The sequence below is a fragment of the Aspergillus nomiae genome (genome assembly GCF_001204775.2).
Source record: "Aspergillus nomiae NRRL 13137 chromosome Unknown contig00414, whole genome shotgun sequence".
NCBI classification, from domain to species: Eukaryota; Fungi; Ascomycota; class Eurotiomycetes; order Eurotiales; family Aspergillaceae; genus Aspergillus; species Aspergillus nomiae.
Genome location: NW_015378469.1, coordinates 1 through 20,014, shown reverse-complemented (window position 1 = coordinate 20,014; position 20,014 = coordinate 1). Strand labels below are relative to the sequence as shown.

Below are 20,014 nucleotides of genomic sequence, written 5' to 3'. Positions count from 1 at the left end.
AAAATGCCCCCAGATAGCTGCAGAATGTCTTGGGCTAGTCTTATCCGTGACGCATGTGACCGCTGTGGCGGTTCTGCGTGAGCTGAAAAGGGGTGAGAGACGAAGCAAGGGGGATGATGATTAGATTTTGATAATGGAATCAACTTGCGCAGATCGAATGTTCTTGAATACGACTTTACATTCGGTATGTACATGAGATCATCTCCCGACGAACCAATGTCTGACATGTATCTCCAGAATGCTCAAAAGTGGTATGTGCACTTGTCAATCCAATCTACACTGTCACGTATGTACAAGACCCATCACCTCCCTACGTCAGGCCCCCAATCAGAACTGGTTCTCAGGGCTGATCAACCGCTGGCTGACCTCCCCGTACGTGCCCTCCACCTCGGTGATCGTCGTACCTTGCACCCAGAAACCCTTGCCGTTGGCCCAGCTCGTCGGTGACGCCGCGGCCGCTGCGATGGCCCATGCCACATCCTCCGGCGAGCTCTTGAGCGTGTTGGCTTGCTTGGTAGCCTCCAGCCCTTCCACCATGGAGGTCAGCGTGAGCCACGGCGCGATCCAGGAAATGGCGACGTTCGCTCGCGTAACCTCCTCGATCAGGGCGGTGCTGCGGACCAGGCCCAAGACCGCATGCTTGCTGGCGGTATAGAGCGGCTGCGAAGGCACAGGGACGTAGGCGCCAGCGGAGGCAACGACGACGATGCGGCCGCCCGCTTCTCTCTGCTTCATGTGGTGGATGGCTAATTTGAGGCCAAACACGACGGAGTTGACGTTGACGTCAAAGAGCTGCGTTGACGGGCGCTGAAGCTGTCCTTCCTTGGTCTCATCCGCCAGATAATTGTAGCGCGCTTGGCCATTTAGCTGTGCGTGTCGCTCGGCGTCTTGCGTCTGGAGCAGTGTGATTTCGGGATTGATGGCGGCGTTGCACACGACAAGCTCAATGGGCCCAACGGTGTCGATGACCCACTGGAACAAGGCGATCTGCTGATCCCAGTCGCTCACGTCGCAGGTCTTGTACGTGGCTTGCCCGCCGATGGTCTCCACGGCACTCTTCAGTGCATCCTCGTGCAAATCCACAAGCACCACGCGGGCCCCGTGGCGGGCTAAGAGATTGGCCGTGGCAAATCCGATGCCACGTGCGGCGCCGGTAACAATAGCTACTTTGTTGGAGACATTCTCCGTGAGAGCGTCAGCGGTTGGTCGAGAGATGGTCGTCATGGTGGTTGAGTGGCAGTGCGATTCGTGTAGAAGCTGAGGGAACTGCGAATGAGGGCCATGTCGAGTACTTATGCCAATGCTACGAACGTTGGCCCACTTCGCCCTGCGTATTCAATACGCAGGGAGCCTCGGCTAAGCCTTTCGAGAAAAAGTATAGCCGTTTTCATTTGTAAAGGATATCCAGATGTCTACGGAGTATCTGATGGCCAGAATCCACTAGTCCACGCTACGAAACTATAATCCATATCTCGATTCTCCACACGTACCAAGCCACACCATTCGCCCCTCATAGTTCCCTAATCGCTCTAAAGCGATTCTCCATGGCCCTCCTCGAGAAGCTCGCCAAGGGCGCTAACCCCTCAAACCCATGCGGCAGCCCGGGATACAGATGAAACTCGACGGGGATGCCCGCCTTCACAAACCGCAGCGCATACTCCGTATCCTCCTGCACAAAAATATCCAGCTGTCCACAATCCATATACACAGGTGGCAAGCCTTCTACAGATTCCGCCCTCGCCGGCGCCGCATACTGCGCGACCCGCTCCGTCCCCACATCCTTCCCCAGATACGCCGTCCAGCCCGTGACGTTGTCTTGTGGTGTCCAGAAGGCCATATCCCCCGCATGGTCCACGGCCGCCGGCCGGTCATCAAGCATGGGATACACGAGGATCTGCTTAGCAAGGGGCGGCGCGAGCCCCCGGTCGCGCGCCATCAAGGCAAGACCCGCCGCCAACCCAGCCCCAGCACTCTCGCCCATAACGGCGATGCGATGGGCGTCGATCGACAGCTCCTCCGCATGCGCGTACACCCACTGCAGAGCGGTCCAGCTGTCTTCGATCGGAATCGGATACGGGTGTTCCGGGGCCAGCCGATAGTCGATGCTCAGGATTTGGACCCCAGACCCGGCGGCGTACCCAACCAGCATGCCCTCCATTTCCTCGACCGATAGCGAAATGAACCCGCCTCCGTGCGTGTGTACCACGGCGGGGGCTTTCACGTCCACGTCCGGCCCGCGCTTCTTGCGGTAGTGGTGGATGGGGACTTTGAAATCGCCCGATGCCGTCGGGGCGTAGTGGACGAGGTGCTCCATATCATCCGGGATGACTGTCTTCGGGGCGTTCTTGGTAATGGCAGCCATCATGTTTCTTCTGGCCGCGACATCGTGGACGGCCGGTTTGGGCAGTTGGCCCAGCTGCTGCAGGACGGGACCTGCGACTTCGGCAAATTCGGGGTCGAGTTGGAGAGGCATTATGTTTCTCTCTGGGTGGGTGGTGCAATGTAACGCAAAATGAGAGATTTAGTGAGAGAGTGGTGCCAGCATTAGGGATCTACAGGGGGTTATTAGTACTGCTACGTTGGTATAGGCCGCCCGCCTATGCAGGCGCATGCCCGTTGTTTCTTCACGGAAAGACCAGTCATCCGAACCGAGTGTCCCTTTTTCCATAGGGGTGCGACGAATCCTTCTGTCCGGAGGGCGAAGAGATGTCGGTAGAATGCGAAACTCCCGGGCTCCGGGGATGATCCACTGTGGAGCTTCTATCAAAATGTGGGGACACGAGCGGCGGTATCCTTTTAGGAAGTTGACGGCGAGGTGGATAATCCACGTTGTGAAGGATGCATAGACTATGAATAAGCGTTGAGGATGTAATGAGTATGGAGTCTGTAGATCAGGGACTATCGAGCAAGAATACTAAGGACTATAGAGTAAGTAGACTGAGGACTATAGACCAAGGGCATGGAGTCAAATAACCCTTGGCAACCCTCAGATGGAGGTCGAGTCTCAGTGGCACCACTGCTCTGTTTAACCCTCGTATTCCATATTGCCAAGCAATACTAACTATGGGCGCCATTCCCTCTTTCGATGAACTGCCCTCCGTGCCAGGGCATCCTCAGAGCAAGTGCTCTTGGGGCATTTTCGACAAAGATGGTCAGAAAGACCTCTACGGGACGTTGAACTTCATCACGCCAGACGTCGTGAAAACCGCTGCCACTGAGATCCGTCAGGGTCTCTCTGTCTCCCTCAAGTGCGTTCCAATGCTCGATTATGTGACGGGTTCATGCTAGGACATAGACACTGATATAAGTTTAGCTGGTCGCTAGGGGGTATCAAGAGCAAGGGACACTTTCGCAAGCATCTTTCCCGTCGCGTGGTCAAACTAGACGATCCCGCAACTGGGAAAGGCTTTGGTTTTGATGATGAGGTATGGGGACCCGACTTTCTACTCTGCCATCGATAGAGGTATCTGATAGACTATAGGTGGACTTCAACACCCAAGGAAGTAGCCAGTGGGACAGTCTCTGTACGCAATCCCTCAAACCCCTGGATATCCTGCGCTAATGAAAAACATCAAGGCCACTTCCAGCACCTCCCCTCCGGCCTCTCCTACAATGGGTTCAAACCGACGGTCGAAACCCTCGAAGCAAACAACGACCTCCCAACCCTAGATCGTAAGCGCGACCCCTTCCCAATCACCAACCCACTATCTAAACCAACGCAGACTGGCATGCCCGCGGTGGTCTCACCGGCCGAGGCGTCCTGATTGACTTCACATCCTACGCCGCCACAAAAGGAATCCAATACTCCCCCTTCTCCGGTTTCCGCATCAGCGCCGCAGACATCGAAGCAGTCGCAGCCCACCAAGGCACCACCTTCCAAACGGGCGATATCCTCATCATCCGATTCGGAGTAACAGAGGCACTGGGACAAATGAACGGGGAGGAGCAAACAGCGGCCATGGCGCCAGTGCGATGTTGTGGAATCGAAGGTACCGAAGATATGGCACGTTGGCTATGGAACAAACAATTCGCTGCCGTCGCGTGTGATAATGTAGCCGTGGAGGCTATGCCCCCGATTGTGGATGGGGTAGAGCGGCCGCCCACCGAGCTTGGTGAGTGAAATCTGATCTAGGGGATCTGTGTCTAGTGGCTAATTGGAGCAGTGCTGCACCAATGGTGCCTTGGGTTGCTTGGAATGCCTCTCGGGGAGCTGTGGGACCTCAAGGCCCTAGCCGAGGAGTGTAAGAAGGCTAGGAGGTATAGCTTTTTCTTGACCTCGGCGCCGTTGAATGTGCCTGGTGCTGTTGGAAGTCCGCCAAATGCACTGGCTATTTTGTAACTTCGTGGTGGACCATGTCCAATCATAGATAGACAGAGAGAGCAACAGTGATCCATTATGTGGTTCCCGATGAACCTTTCAGGTCTATGAATATTGAAAGTGTGGATATTGATTTATAACTGGACTGTAGTTCCAAGTAATAACTATACAGTACATGCAACAGACACTGCAGACGCAGGGAGAATATAAACACTCCAGACAAGAAATTAAACAATACACAAGAGTCACACCCAAGACCAGACCCCATTACCCGCCTAATCCCGATAGGAAGAACCAGGCAGATTCGACGAAACACAAGCCCTGTGGCATTTTCCGCCGAGCGATTATATGGGCAACCCAAGACCAGCAGCGTTGCCGACAGCTGCTTTAACTAGAGGTTTTATCTTGATCAGTACAGCATCCATGTTAAAGGCCCTGGGGGTACTTACCATCGCCAACAGCTTTGTTTACTGATGGAGGCTGCTCCTGGCGCTTTTCAGGCTGAGCAGCCCCCTTCTCGGCCTCCAACTTCTCACAAGCCTCCTGTAGAGCATTCCTGTTGGGGATGGAGACGGTGTAGGGAGTAGCCTTGAGGTGACGGCAGAGATCCTCATCAACCTTAAAATCCTGGCGTTTCTCAGGCTGAGGTGCTTTGCTTAAGTTCACTAGTTCGTCCGCAAGCCCAGGGAATTTCTTGGTGAGCTCGGTCACCTTTTCGAATGGCAGGCAGACCTGGTCGGTAGGCGCGGTGGGCGTATCGACGGGCAGCGCGGTCGCCAGCGCGGCGGCACCCAAGAGAGACATGCAGAGAGTCTGGAACTTCATGGTGGAGGTTTGTAGAGTGCGGAGTTAATATGGCTAAGTGAGGCTTGAGCTTGATTGAAGGTTGAGATGCTGATACTGAGATGAAGGAGTCGGAGTCGGGGAGCCAGAGCAGTATTTATGTCTTTTCCTGTGCAGCAGATTGGCAATGAGGTATTTCTCAGGCTGGTCTGATTGCCACATTTGGACCGACTAGCTGGTCAATTCTCATAGTAGTGGTGATAATCATTGATGTAGTGGGGATCAATGATGAAGTCACTTTCTAACACTCCCTTCAGGAAATGCCGTTCGACATATCACATTTCGGCTGTACCTGACGCACAGAATCAATAGTTCATGCTGTGATCGCCGGAATATATGGAATATATCATTGCGTATGCACCCCTGGAAAGGCCTTATCGGGTAATGTAAGGAGTCCCTGAAAGAGAACGAAGACCTTTCCCACGCCGCAACTACGGTGGATACTTTTAGGTACTGTAGGGGGTGCTGTAGGGGGGACTGGATACCATCGTCGGTTATAGAATTAGGTTAATTGGGCGATCATTGCCAGCTTGCTGCAATACAATGTGATAGGTACTTTATGCTACGTCTATGTCGATCACAGTTCATGTCTGTTTTGGTGTGTGCATACGCATACTCACGGATATGTACCTCGGACGCACAGAAGAGGCTACGGGAGATAGAAATCGTTGCTTGGGAAGACAGGTAGATGTTCTATCTGAGAGAACAATTCAACAGTCTTATATATAGGAGGTCAGACAAAGACTGGGGATTTCTTCGGGCATGCAGCCTGACGGCCTCGTTTGTGTAGTAGGACATATTTTTGCAGCTGCAGCCACGGACGCATCGCCTCGAGGTGCAGTATCGCATTCCATAATTGGAAGATCTACCCCTTACACCCTATGAGCCATTGATATGGAATGGGTAGAGTATAGTCTATCCAGCAGCTAGCCCTAAACTTAACATGAGGTAGTTTCCGCCCCTGATCATTCCATCAACAGAGAACAACTACACGGTTCACAGTACTAAGTATTCTGAGAGTGGTTGCTGTATGGGGGTAGTTCTGCTTGCGCTGATGGCGGTGCTGAGGAGTGAAGCTCGCAGTAGTAGATACAGACAATTGTAAGCATCACTCTGTAAGTATGATATTGAGAGATTGGGAAAGGATCTGTCATCCCTTGCTGCTGTTTGCACTTCTTTACATGGACTGAATTCCAGATTATTGAATCTAGTTGTATTCTCTCGGATAATCTTGATAGTGGTACTGGGAATTGGTCCTTACGAGAGTATGCCAATATCATGAAAGCCTTTAATAGGCAAGCTTGCTCTAGGAATATTGTCTAGGTATCGAGTACACTTAACGAGACAGGCTAAGGACTGGTATATTACTAAATTGCTTGAAGAGTACTGCAGTCTACATACAATTACTAACACAAACAAACCTACAAAGGCTGAGTAGAAAAGCCCTCCCAGCTCTCAAGCGCATCAGTGCACTTTTCCCACCATTTCTGGATGCCACCCAGCCAGATCAACGGCTCCCGCCTCTTGCCCGGGATATTAGTGCCCATATACCACGAGTTCGTCTTGGGATAGAGCGTATTCTCGGACACCAGGCGAACCTCCTCCTTCCACTGCTCCGCTGCCTTGGCTGTGGGCACGACAGACGCCAAGCCCTCGTCACGCATCTTCGTAATCGCCCGACAGATCCAATCGACCTCCATCTCAATAAAAGGCGGTCCATTAGCCAACGCAGTCGGCGCCTGCGGTCCATAAACCAGGAACAGATTTGGCGCGTCAGGAATCATCAAGCCCAGATGAGTAGTCGTCCCCTCCTTCCATTTCTCACTCAAAGAGACCTGGTTCCGATCTTCAATGCCCAGATCCAGCAAGCTACCTGTGACGGCATCGTATCCTGTCGCAAAGATGACAATGTCGAGATCACGATGGCCCTCGGCCGTGACGACACCGGTCTCATCGAACTCCAGGATAGGCGCCTTCTTCAAATCATGCAGGATGACATTCTTCCGATCGATCATCTCGTAGTAATCCTGCTCCAGACTCGGCCGCTTAGTACCGACCAGGTAAGTCTGCTTCAACGGTGCAACAATATCCATCTTCTTCTCGTCCGTCATGCGAGCTCGAACCTGTTGTACCCAGTAATTGTAAAAGATCGAGTTGGCCTCTTCATTGAGGAGGAAGTCATAGTAGTTCGAAACCAAGAAACTATATCCACCGCGCTGCCAAAGCTCATCGAAAACAGCCTTCCGTTCCTCGGGCGATGCCTGGCTGGCCGCCTGAGGCCTGGTGTTATGCGGGAAACCCGTGGCAGATTTATAGCAGCGGTCAAAGAGGGCGTCGTAGTACCCTTTCATCATTTCGGACTCTTCCGGAGAGATATTCCGCTGTTTCATGGGGATTGCGAAGCAGGGGTTGCGGATAAACGAGGTTAATTCGCAGTCTTCCTTTGCCAGTTCCTGGACGATTTGGAGACCCGAAGCTCCGTTGCCGACAACGCCGACCTTCTTTCCTGTGACGTCGAGTTTATCCGGGTACGCCGCTGGGTGGATTAGCTGGCCCTTGTATTGGTTCAGACCGGGATATTCGGGGAAGTATTTCTTGTAGGAGGATCCCGTGGCGGCGATGAGGTACTTGCACGTTGCCCTGATGCCGGTCGAGGTCTGGACAATCCATAGTCCACTCGCCGAGTCGAATCGACACTCCGATACCACCGTGTTGAAATAGGTATCTTTGCTCAGCTCCAGCACACGGTCAGCGTGTTCAAAATATCGCTTCAGCTCCTCGCTGCCGGGGAACCGTTCGCTCCAATTCCAGTCCTTCCATACGGCGGGGATATTGAACTGGTAGGCGGGCATTTCGCTATCCACACGAGCCCCGGGGTAGCTATTCCAGTGCCAGACACCGCCGAAGGCGCTTCCTGCCTCAAAGAGTTTGGTCGTGAGGCCCATCTCGCGGAGGCGGTAGAGGGAGGTGCAGCCACCGAAGCCGCCGCCGATGACGACCGCATCGAGTGTGAGTTCTGTTCGGGTCATTCTGAGGGTAAATCAAGGGTTGATGTCACTTGGAAGAGACTTGATGAAGTGGATTGACTTGCAAAGATCCGGGAGCTGGTGGCCATGGTGCTCCTTTTATCCTGTTCACTGGATCTGATCGGAATATACTTGACGTTCGAATTGTCTCTATACTATTCACGACTCGGCCGGGACCTTCACATCCGAATGCTGTAAACGGCCTCGGTATGCGATGCGCGATGGGAGCTGTCCCAAACAGGAAGTCGACGGCGAGACCGCAAGTGGATTCTTTTCGTAAGGATCGACACGGCCAAAACATGGTTCCATCTTGGCAGTCGCTTGAAGAACCTAGTTCGTACTCTCCTGTACCGTCCAGAGAGCCCTGAAGAGACGATGCTTCCGACTTTTCCGCCGACGGTGATTGTACGACAAGAATGTATGTACAAAGCTCGCTTCACCGCTCAAATCTGGTTGGCCTCGGAATTTTGTGTCTCCGTGGTTATGGACATTAACGCTGGTGGCACGCTGCCTTGACCCCGCAGTGGGCTATAAGAGACCCCCATGGAGCCCCCAACGTCTTTGGACTTAGAACCGTAGATCATTCAAGGATAATCAAATTACCTACTGATAGACACTATGGCTTGCAAAGTTACGGGAACTGCTTTCATCACCGGCGCTGCCTCCGGTATGTACCTGCATTGCGATCGATCTAATGCTTAGGGCTAACATCTATATAGGAATTGGTAAAGCATCGGCACTGAAATTTGCCGAGCACGGCATCACTGCTTTGGCCCTGCTGGATGTCAACCAGGCTCAGCTGGAGGCCACCCGCGATGAGCTCCACAAATCCTTCCCCCATGTCGAAACCGAGATCCTGCAGGTCGATGTCACCAGTGAGGCCTCGGTCGACCAAGCGATCCAGAAGACAGTGTCTCGGTTCGGCCGCATTGACATTGCCGTGAACTCCGCAGGGATCAGTGGGATTCCCACAAAGACGCATGAGCTAAGCCTGTCTGCGTGGCAAAAGGTCATTGACATCAATCAGACAGGGCTGTGGCTGTGTCAGAGGGGAGTCATCCGGCAGATGTTAACACAAGAGTGGGTCTGGTAGCTTCCATCTGAACCAGTTTGGTTGTGCTGATTTGTTAGATCGCGAGGCGTCCGTCAAGGTCGCGGAGTAATCATCAACCTGTCGTCGATGTTTGGCATTGCTGCTCCTCCGGCAGAGTTTGCAATCATCCCATACACTGCTGCCAAACATGGTAAGTTCCACTGAGATCCATGGCTATGTAGCCCCTGTAAGATGCTAAGAGAACCAGCTGTCGTAGCAATGTCCAAACTGGTATGTGGCATTCCCTATCTGCCTTGATATTCCTGGGCACGCAGACTCACAATCATAGGACGCCAAAACGTACGGCAAGGAAGGAATCCGTATCAACGCCATTTGTCCTGGGTAGGTCTCTTCTCCAACTGATTACGTCCAACACTAATGGTCCAGATATGTGGATACGCCTATCATCCACGCGGCGATTGAAAGCGGCGCAATGAAGAGCGAGTTCGAGAACACTCCTTTGGGTCGTCCGGCCGAGGCGGACGAGATTGCGGACTCCATCCTGTATCTTGCTTCGCCGATGAGCAGCTATGTGTGTGGTGCTGCGCTGGTGGTGGATGGCGGATACACTATTTAAACCGGGACGGGACATAGACTCGACGAACACATGCAACCTGTTGTCATCGGCAATGTGGTCATACTAGCATGATATCATAGTCAGCCTCGTTAGCAATCTCCTCCCAATGAATATCGACTCCAGGCGCAGATGCTCGTCGTTGCCACAGGATCGTAACGATTTCGCACAATGATTGGATGTTCGTGATTCCGTGCCGGCGTTTGCGATCGAATAAAGCCAGCATCCTCTCTTGTAGATCCGGTCGGCTGCATTCGGCGGCGACCACGAAGCCGGCCCAATTGTAGGCACATCCGCCTTTGCGGTGGGTGAGTGCCTCGGCGGCTTCAAGCTCGTGGACTGCTTTCTCCACGAGGTCTTGAACGTCTCCCACAGGGACACGGCGAAGAGAACGGCGAAAGTAGATAACGGTGGCGTAGTAAAAGGAGTTCAGAGCATGCTGGATGACAATCGACTCGGGTGTTTCCTGGAAGTGCGAGCTGGGAAATTGGAGATAAAGCTGCAACTCCAGATTGTCTAGGTCCGCAGCTGTGGTCCGATTAGGTGACTCCCTGAGGGCAGATATATGTGCTAGAAATTGTATGAGTGACTGTGAAACACCATGCGACCGCTCTAAGTAGTTCTGGATGTTCGGAAGCCCTTTCAGCAATCCTACTAACTGAGCCGACATTCGGAAATTGCACAGTGAGGAGAGAGATAAGTAACTCTGGAGTAAGCGTGCCGCGGTTGGCGATTGCAGCCACTCGCCATCAAGCTCATTTTCCAGCATTCCCAGTCCCCCAAGAACATGAGCTCTCCATCGGCCACGCCGGCCAGACATGGCTTCAGCCGCGATGCACGTCAGCACAGCTACAAGTGTGGTCTCGTCTAGTCGGCTTCCAGGACGAAGGTTCTGCCGCAGATGCTGGATGGCCTGCTGGTCATGCTGAACAGCAAGAGATTGGTACTTGGATTCGCTGCGAAGATGGTAAAGACTAAATGCGGAAGCTGCACACAGTCCATGGAAGACAGCACGGTGCATGTTTGACTCCGATGCGGAGGAGTTCAGTCCCTTGAGAGCCAGGGGCATGAAAACAGTGCGGCACGGATTGTCAGGTAAGTCGATCAGGAGCAGGTTTCCGCTGAGGAAGACGACCCAGTGATGGATCAGTTCGATCTCAAGGGGAGACATACTCGTAGGATTCAGCGAGGATGAGATGTGTGCCTTCTCTACAAGGCGCGCCTGAATCTTGTCGTTTGTATCTGCTGCGCATCGCCTACGTCCCGTTTGAGATGGGTTTGGCGTTATTTGGCCAATCTTAACGAGGGCATCTTCGTTGAGGACGCATTTCGGAGGCTCCGGAAAGAGCCGGCATTGCGCCATAAACGATGCATCTGGAGATGGTGATACAGATAGATCGTGTGGGTATGGGAGAACCCCGTTGAAGCTCTCCGTTGATGATTCGCGATGATTGTGAACCCGCACATTCCGACTCGAGTCCTCCGACACAGAGACTGAAAAGACCGAAAATGGCCCTCGCTGAGCAATCACTTTTCCCGGAGAATGGTCAAGGTCACTCAAAATATCTTTCACGGCAGCTGGCGACAGTTCTGCCGTTGCCCTAGTTGAACGCAGTAACCGACGCTGCGTTACAGTTCCCGAGGAATTGGTCCATCCCAACCGCACACCGTACCCTTGGCACGTTCGTCCACTGCGACGACACCGTTGGCAACTTGGTCGCTGCTCGTCGCATTTGACACGACGAGATCGACAAGTCCAGCAGCCGGTGAAAGTTTTCGAACGTGGTTTAGGGGTCATGGTGGCGCAAGCGTTGTGATAAGATGCGGAATTTCTTCAGAGATCAAGTCGAGAATTAGTCAAGGGTCCAAGTGGATCTTCTTTCCCCACACTCTTGGCAGGGACCAATCTGGAAGTTGGGGAGAGAATGGTAAATACTAGACAAAAAGAAAGAAAGAAAGAAAAAAAAGAAAAAGACTTTCATGTAATAAATAGAAAGTTTCATTCCAGCAGTGAACTACTGTGGGAGGCGTTAAGATCGTGTGTGGAACTGCGAGAACTACTGTGGCAAAAGCATCACCACTTGCCTCGGCCCTCAGGTCCTATTATATTTTGTATACAGCTGGCTAAGTTCGAAGTAGGAAACGATATACGAGCCTACCCACAGGGATCATCACGATCGTTTCGCACTCTGCCACAGCATATATAGTGAGATCACACTTTGTACAGTCATAAACAGAATCTACTCGCTATGCTCATGTCACGAAAACCCATGCAGTGTTAGGCTTATATACGCACAGATTTCTTCATACATGCATCTACTGCTCCTTCTTCGGTTCCGGCTTAACCGCCAATGCACGGATAATGGATGTACCGACATGCGCCGATTCCTTCCACCCTTTCTGGCGCATCCAGAAACGTTCCGCGGGATCGGTGCCATGTCGGGACCATGCACGAGCATCATCTTCGAGTGAGGCCCGCGTGATTTCGGAAACCTCCTGAGACTGGTCCACATACGGAGTGGTTTCTTCATCGGTTTCATCATCACTGCTCCTAGATTGCAGACTCGACTCAAGGAATCGTTTCCGCAGCAAATAGCGCTCTGTCCGTTCCTGACGTACATTGGGGGGTTCCATTTTGGCGATAGTGGCTCGCACGGCGTAGCGCACCAGTAGGTAAATGTGCTCGCAGAAAAAGATCGTGAGCAGCAGTGCCCATCCCTTGATGGATGTTGGCTGTCCGTTCGGTCCTTCGTGACCGTTGCTAAACATGTAGACGAGAGCCGCGCTTGTAATACTTCCAACCCAGGACAGGAACCCTAGACTGTCCAGCCAAGGGCCAATGGTATCTGCACGTTGAGGCGATGGCCGTTTGCACTCCATACAGATCTTGAAAAAGTCGGACCGCAACTCAACCCAGTTATTGACCAAGAACGAGACCGGCACCAAAGGCCAGACAGGTGAAAACAGTGCCAGGTATCCAAATTGAATACACATCTCCCGGAGATCATCGGTCACGTCATAGTCTTCCATCTCAACTTCATTACGTACCCGCTTGAGAAACTGGGCTTCCTCGGGGGCATCCTCGAACGAAACTTCGGGCGCCTTTTTCTCATCCGTGTTGCTATCCGACTCCAATTTGCCCTGGCGCTTTTTGTACTCCTTGTACTTCTGGAGGCCGCGCTGCTTCAGCATCGGAACTATCGTTTCCTGGGCGAAATTAACGGCCTGAGCAGTCACTGTGAAGTAGATGACCTGCTTCTTTAGACGACTCGGATCAATGTTGAATTCGGTACGTGTTGTTATCGCATCTTTTTTAGAGACGAATGGACGAACAGTCACGTGGAAGATATCGAGATGCGGCACGATACTATGAGCGAAGGGGACATACACAAACGCTGTTAGAAAAACAGGGAGGTATGAGGTAATGAAGTTGATCACAAAGATCTTCTGTGTCAATGCGACATCGTACGCGCCCTGGGTCTCATAGTTCTCGTAGTCATTCAGCTTTGTCGCCACTGACACGAGGACGGTACTCATGGTCGGAATTAAAGCAGAGAGCAAGATGGTAGGAATGAAGACCTGATAAGTCAGTCGGTGGTGCATCGACAATCAGTGCATGGGGCTCACCAAGTATGTCTTCAGCGGTCCGTTGTATATCTCGGAGATGAATATCTCAATGGCGAAGCATGTCGCAATGATAATGCCCAGGGCAACGGTGGCAACGAGTGCAAATGGCACCTGGAGAAGCTGGGTCTGCAACCGCTTCGTTGCGGGATATATACCACGAATTTCGCCTGTTTGCTCGTCCCGGACTTCCCTTTCGGGTTTGAATTCCCGTCTTTTCTCGCGCAAAACCGATACACCCTTAGACTGCCATCGGCAGCTGAGGTCCTCTTCCTGCCGTTTCCAGTATTCAATGAAGACAATACACCACAGGGCATTCCCAACCGTGTAAATAATTGAAAAAGACCCCAGCAATAGCCAGCAAGAGAAACCAAAGATGGCGGGAAACATCAAAAACTTAAAATACGACTGCAAGAACGCAAAGTAGAAGCCAACCTGCGAGAGCTAAATCAGCATCAAAAACCAACATAGGGAAGCACTGCCACATACACTTTCTCCGAATAGGTTTCGTATCAGGTCCAGGTCTTCGTTGGACAAAAATGTCTTCTTGCTCCAGTCTCTCATGCATTGCTTGTTGGTCTTCTCATCATGCAGTGGGAAGATGGCAATGACGTTCTCCCACTCCCCATGTTTTGGGGTAATTCCAGCGCCACCCGCTTCCCGGGGCACGGTTATCATATGGTGGATCACACGCAGGCGCTCAGATTCTGATTGCGGCTCGGCGGAGGACTCCGGTTCGGGTTCGGTGTTGCGGACACCATAGAGCCAGTCGCGAATTCTATAATGTAAGAACCACTCAGAATGGCACGTACATCATGGAAGGAAACGGCGCGTGGGGTCCTTACCGTGACTGATAAACAGCGCGTTGCAATTTCTTTTTGCTCGAAGCCCGGACAAAGACCAGCACCGACGATTCATCGCCTTCTCTCACTTCCGTCTGCAACCCTACCTCAGATAGTCGACGGAGCAGCAGTTCCAGCTGCTGAGACGCTTTATCGACATCTGGGACGGTCAATCTCGCTGTTTCCAGCGGAGCGCGGCGAACATACCAGTATCATTAAAGCTGTAGCGGATGACGTAGTCCACATGGTTGTTATGAGGCACCTCCTTTTGATGGGGTTGGGAAGCCATTGAGGATAGATCGTATATCACTACCGTGACATCAAGCGAAGGCACGCTTGATCTGACCGTCCGGACAACAATTCCTGCGGAAAAGTCGCTAAGAGCGAGTAGGGGGTTCTTAAAAGGTTCTTGAAACTGCTTGGGGCTGGTGATGACGACGTCACGGTCGAAGCTTGTCGTAGGGTTAACCCTTGGATTGTGTGGCTGAGTCCAGATTAAGTGCGAGATCGGCGATCAGGTCCAGCACAGCCACTCCATCGATCGGGCCTAACCTTGTTTGATGGCCGTAATTCAAGATTGAAAGATGAAAGTCAGTGACGGGCATACTTGAATCACAAGTCCCGACGCACATTTCATGCATGAGCTCACTGCGCATTGTGATGATTCCAATCTGCAGCCTATGTATGCCAAGACAGTACTAGTCAAGTCCTAGCCGATGCGGTCCTGCTCTGTAAGGTCAATATTTGGGAGTATTACATAACATCGCCCGGATGGTCTAGTGGTATGATTCTCGCTTGTAAGTTGAACCTGAAAACATTCAATCACTACCTCGGATACTAATGAATACTCCAGTGGGCTACCAGCACCAATCTGCGAGAGGCCCCGCGTTCGAATCGCGGTTCGGGCCAATTTTTTTGGCTTGATCCAGTCGAACAACTGTCGGCCAAGCCGTCTTTCTTTATTGATGAAACTACGAATTGCATTACCGTTGTCTAGCCGCGTACATCACTGGATAGCAGAATAAGTCCTCATAATATTGTAATCTCGGCCTTCAGTATTAGGTGTAGAGTACGGAGTAGGCTCAGCTGAATTTGGATGTACATATATCTGACTGCGCCCAGCCCGTAGCCTATCAAGATCGAAACCAGTGATCAATGTATGTACGATAGTTAAACCAGCTGTCGCTCAATATAACCCTATGTAAACCTCTTGTATGGGGGCAGCTCGTTTCCAGCCACTACTAGACGTGCTAGAGCCATGGAAGAAAATATGCGGTGGGCTACTCGAGAGTGATTTGTTGGGTTAAAACTCGAGATATATCCCTTAGTGTTCAGACTCAACCAGCGGATATATATACACAACTTCACTCTTCTACTATATTCTTGGATATTCTAGATCGAAAAAACATAGGCAAACATACTTCATACGAAGATTCTATAGATAAAATGATATTTAACATGACTTATAAGCACATCTATATATGCAAGGCGTTGGTCGTCATAAGCAAATGGCATTGGTATGGACGAGAATACTATACACATCATATATTAGAATAGCGGAAATCTCCACCACCGGCGCCCGGATGGTCTAGTGGTATGATTCTCGCTTGTAAGTCGACCTTATAAACACTACGCCATCAATCTTCGATACTAATAAATCATCACAGTGGGCTATACAGTACCAATCTGCGAGAGGCCCCGCGTTCGAACCGCGGTTCGGGCCCTTTCTTTTTTTGCCTTCATTTTTTAGCTTCCCTTCATTCTTCCTTCCCTCTCCACTTTATTTTATATCGCTCTGCATTATCCTTGCATCTGTGGCATATATCTATAACCGTCCTCGTGGATCGTTCCTGGACCTCAACTTAGAAAGAACACGTTCGTAGGAGTGCTTGATCCTTCAGCTCCATGTAATCATTCCGCCTAACGGAGTCTTCCTACCTTTTTCTCGTACTCTGGGATCTCCTGAATACTGTTAAAAGGGCCTGTGGGAGTCAAATCTCACATTATTATTACTCTAGCTATACATTCAATTGATTGATTTGACGGAAACAATTAACTACCCAGTGCAGCCGGCGAGTTATCCACCACCCCAACACCAGCCTCCACGTCTCCCTTCTTCACCGTCATGCTGCTCACTTCAGACCTGGAGTGACCGAAACGTTTGATTCCAGTGACCGTCATCGAGTCAGTCTGGAGCAGGTACATGTACCAATAGTAAACACCTGGGCCTGATTAGCACGAGTTGTCCAATCCCGAAACAGACATGTTCACTCACCGCAGAATAAACCTCCACCCAAGATATTGCCGATCAAGGTCGGAATGATTCCCTTCCAGATGTACAAGCCCACTGTGATTTCGGGGGCGCCGACCCAGATAGCCAGCGGGATGAAAGTCATGTTGGCCACGACGTGATCGAACCCGAGAGAAACGAACGCGAAGATCGGCCACCAGATGCCGATGATCTTGGAGGTGAGGTCCCGGCCCTGGATGCCGAAGAAGCAGGCGAGACAAACGAGCCAGTTGCATCCGATGCCGCGGAGGAAGATCATATGGAACTCGGGGGTGACTTGCTTTTTTGTGGCGAAGGCGATCACTTGGGACTTGAAAGGATCTGCGGAGAAGACGTTGCCGTCTAATTCTGTATTAGTGATGTTGCTCCTTAGTGGTTCTGGGGACGTTGAGACGACTGGACCTACATCCGAATATGATGGCAACGACGAAGAGTGACCCAGCCAGGTTACCAAAGAATGTGACGATCCAGTGGATCAACATCTTGTACCACGACAACCGGCGTTGGAGAGCAGCAACGGTGGTGAACTGGCATGTACTTAGCGCTCCTTTCTACATACAGGAGAGGCCGGAAGTCTTACCATGAAGGACCCGGTGCAAAGATCAGCTCCCGTTAAGATAATCATACATAAGCCATAGGGGAAGACCAAGGCGCTGATCGTGCGGATGAGTCCCGGGGCGTTTTCCTGGAACCAGGGCGTGGAGTTGGTGCTGAGGACCGTTCCACAGGCGAAGGCAAGCAGACACCCAGCCGACACTGCACTGAAGAAGATTTTGTCGAGGCGCATATTGCCCTTGGCAACGCCAGCACGCCCGACGAATTCGATCACCTCGGCCGGGGTGAAGGCATCCAGGCTGATTTGCGACATGGTGCTTTAGGTCTGAATCTAGATGGATTACACAATGACGGCCCTGGAGGAGCTCGTAATGCAGGCGCAGGAAAGCTCAAAGAAGACAAGGACGGTGATACATGGCGACACCGACAGGTTGGGATATGGTTCCCACATATATCCTGGCATTGTCAACCTTATCAAGGCATTTATCCGGGGTAAGAAGAGAGTCGAGACACCACGATGATCGACTGGAATATCGGTGATCATAACAAAGTTAATGGTGCTTATCGAGCGCCTGTCCACTTTCCCATGCATAACATTGAAGATCCGTGCAATTTAGTCGGCATTTCCAGGGAGCAAGACTGCAAGAGCTCCGCCGATCGAGAGATAAGAGTTGAGATAGGGAGCCCTAAGTGTCCCGGGGCGAACCAGATCGAATCCACTTATCAGCCTAGTGATAAGGAATGCGACGCCTTCTCCGCGGGCTCCATCAGGGTGCATGATAAGGGTCCTTGAACAATGTCAGCATTGACAAATCCTCCATGATTTACAGGACAGCACGACTATCAATGGGTACTGGCCTTATGGGAAAGGGGCCCACTAGATTGCAGATCATATCCTGGTGGCTCTACTCCGTACTATCTTCGCACTCGGTATGATAAGACCCTAGACTATGGAAAAGATTTCCAGCTCAGCCTCAAACTGTGGTTTGAACGACGCCTGGGCACTCTTTATTTCATGTTCATCATCATATAGGTTCTCCTAGGGCCTAGCCTCTCCCTTGGATGGCCCCACGGAGCGACATCGCGCTTTGCATCTTAATTGAAGAAGTCATTGACCCTCTCAGCCCGCCGTTTGGAGTGAAGCATAAACTCGTACTGCGATCAGAATGGTCGCAATGAAGTAATCCATGCGAAACACCCGTACGACCGTTATGAGAAGGTCCAGAATATACCACGGTGTCTTCACCTGGGCGTGGGCCAGTAGGCCTGCCTCTACATGGTCCTTTTGTAAGCTCTCATTGTTGATGGTGCTAATAGTACCCACTGGAACACTGCAGTACTAAGCGAAGTTCCCAAGGCTAGCAGTTGGAGGTACCCTTGCGGTTTCTCAGGAAAAAAAGGCGAAAAGATGGGGGAAGACGCGAGAATCGGTGATTGAATATGGACCTTCGCTTGAGGACATACATACAGTATACCTTAACTAACACAGAATCTCCTCTCAGCTTTCAAGAACCTGCCTTGTCTCAGCTGATCATCTGCCAAAGATGTGAGATCGACATTTGTTCATTCTACCCCTGTTCCTTCAGCTGAACCATTTCCCTGGCTTCGCGCCCAGCCCCGCTTCAACAAAAGTACTACACTGCACGCAATTGATCCGATGACTACCTATACAGACAGCCAGTGGCCCATAATATACAAAACAAGTAGCTTGGCGAATGCCTTGCCTATAAAGTCTGTTACACCGCATACTAGGGTTTTCGGTCCGTCGGGCGGGAATTGCGAGCGAAAGGTATGTTCGAGACCACTTGAATCATGCACCACCACTAACTAGTCAATTACTGGTGGGACATTACTTTCTCTCTCGTAACAAGATTCGGTTTGTCGCATGACATTGCTGATCCCGGCAAGCTTATACGCAACATGGCATCTCAACCATGGAATCGAGTGCTTGCGCTTGGTTCCGATTTGACGGACCCAACACCGGGCCTCGTGGTCATTGTGATCTATGGGAAGTGATTCTACATGATGAAGCATGTCCTAGGAACTGTATATCTCCTCGGAGTTCGAGTCCTTGTGGCTTGTGTATATAATTGCGATGGCTGGTTCAGCGCTCTTCTCCGTTATATCTTCCGTCTTATATTAGCTTACTGTTTCAGGCTCTTGTAGATGCACATACCTGTGATTTACCCCACAATGAACACGGCATTCAGCTCCTTATATTGTACCAAGAGTCGTTTCGCGTCTGTGGCCACTGTTCGGGGAGCCAGACGGCTTGCGCCTCGACTGCGCTCCAGCCCATCCCCACTACGGGGTCCACTCCTCGCAAGACATATCTCAACCAAATCTACGGAAGGCTTCGCAAGGGAGCGAATCAATAATGGTACACAAGTCAAATATGTCCTGCTTCTTTCCACCGCCGCCACGCTCAGCTGGCTCCTCTACGCTCAACAGCAAGGCGCTGTCCGGCTAGACAGCGACAAGAAATACTCCACCCACCCGGACCCCTTAGCTCCCAAAAACGGGATTCAAGATGCACAGAACAAGACTCCCAAATCCCTAGATGATTTGGACCTCCCGACAGAGAAAGCGATCCTCACCACCGCCCCCAACGTCCCCCCACCGATCACACGCGACTACCCAGTGCTCCTAGACGTGGACCTCACAACCGTCAGCAAACTGGAGCAACTAACCAACCAATACAAATACGAGAAATGGACATTCAACAACAGCGTCCCGGGGCCGTTCATCCGGGCGCGCGTCGGCGACGTCGTCAACCTGAGAATAACCAACCACGACGAATCGGGCATGCCGCACAACATCGACTGCCACGCCTTCGTGGGACCCGGGGG

General features: G+C 51.6%; 8 protein-coding genes across 8 annotated transcripts; 3 read left to right on the top strand and 5 right to left on the bottom strand.

The window, feature by feature from the left end:
• Positions 1–327: 327 nt before the first annotated feature.
• Positions 328–2,473, bottom strand: ANOM_009142 (uncharacterized protein; the record flags this gene model as incomplete). Its single annotated transcript, XM_015554398.1, has 2 exons — positions 328–1,327; positions 1,581–2,473. The coding sequence occupies 2 exons, from the start codon at positions 2,471–2,473 to the stop codon at positions 328–330; spliced, it is 1,893 nt and encodes a 630-aa protein (XP_015402659.1).
• A 590-nt stretch (positions 2,474–3,063) lies between these two features.
• On the top strand, positions 3,064–4,339 carry ANOM_009141 (uncharacterized protein; the record flags this gene model as incomplete). The annotated part of the gene is made up of 6 exons (XM_015554397.1): positions 3,064–3,248; positions 3,314–3,425; positions 3,482–3,524; positions 3,577–3,672; positions 3,723–4,112; positions 4,164–4,339. 6 exons carry the CDS (start codon positions 3,064–3,066, stop codon positions 4,337–4,339), a joined length of 1,002 nt encoding a protein of 333 aa, XP_015402666.1.
• Positions 4,340–6,582: 2,243 nt separating this feature from the next.
• ANOM_009140 (flavin-containing monooxygenase) lies at positions 6,583–8,190 on the bottom strand (the record flags this gene model as incomplete). The annotated part of the gene is made up of 1 exon (XM_015554396.1): positions 6,583–8,190. One exon carries the CDS (start codon positions 8,188–8,190, stop codon positions 6,583–6,585), a length of 1,608 nt encoding a protein of 535 aa, XP_015402667.1.
• Positions 8,191–8,805: 615 nt separating this feature from the next.
• On the top strand, positions 8,806–9,857 carry ANOM_009139 (SDR family NAD(P)-dependent oxidoreductase; the record flags this gene model as incomplete). The annotated part of the gene is made up of 6 exons (XM_015554395.1): positions 8,806–8,854; positions 8,907–9,267; positions 9,319–9,431; positions 9,498–9,511; positions 9,570–9,622; positions 9,668–9,857. The coding sequence occupies 6 exons, from the start codon at positions 8,806–8,808 to the stop codon at positions 9,855–9,857; spliced, it is 780 nt and encodes a 259-aa protein (XP_015402669.1).
• A 58-nt stretch (positions 9,858–9,915) lies between these two features.
• On the bottom strand, positions 9,916–11,652 carry ANOM_009138 (Zn(II)2Cys6 transcription factor; the record flags this gene model as incomplete). Its single annotated transcript, XM_015554394.1, has 1 exon — positions 9,916–11,652. One exon carries the CDS (start codon positions 11,650–11,652, stop codon positions 9,916–9,918), a length of 1,737 nt encoding a protein of 578 aa, XP_015402660.1.
• A 518-nt stretch (positions 11,653–12,170) lies between these two features.
• On the bottom strand, positions 12,171–14,976 carry ANOM_009137 (anoctamin family protein; the record flags this gene model as incomplete). Its single annotated transcript, XM_015554393.1, has 6 exons — positions 12,171–13,433; positions 13,482–13,913; positions 13,968–14,256; positions 14,324–14,480; positions 14,528–14,772; positions 14,951–14,976. 6 exons carry the CDS (start codon positions 14,974–14,976, stop codon positions 12,171–12,173), a joined length of 2,412 nt encoding a protein of 803 aa, XP_015402661.1.
• A 1,396-nt stretch (positions 14,977–16,372) lies between these two features.
• ANOM_009136 (formate/nitrite transporter family protein) lies at positions 16,373–17,478 on the bottom strand (the record flags this gene model as incomplete). Its single annotated transcript, XM_015554392.1, has 4 exons — positions 16,373–16,542; positions 16,596–16,952; positions 17,017–17,137; positions 17,191–17,478. The coding sequence occupies 4 exons, from the start codon at positions 17,476–17,478 to the stop codon at positions 16,373–16,375; spliced, it is 936 nt and encodes a 311-aa protein (XP_015402670.1).
• A 1,880-nt stretch (positions 17,479–19,358) lies between these two features.
• Positions 19,359–20,012, top strand: ANOM_009135 (putative multicopper oxidase; the record flags this gene model as incomplete). The annotated part of the gene is made up of 1 exon (XM_015554391.1): positions 19,359–20,012. A coding segment is annotated over one exon (654 nt), but the record flags the coding sequence as incomplete, so codon positions are not given.
• Between the last annotated feature and the right edge of the window lie 2 nt (positions 20,013–20,014).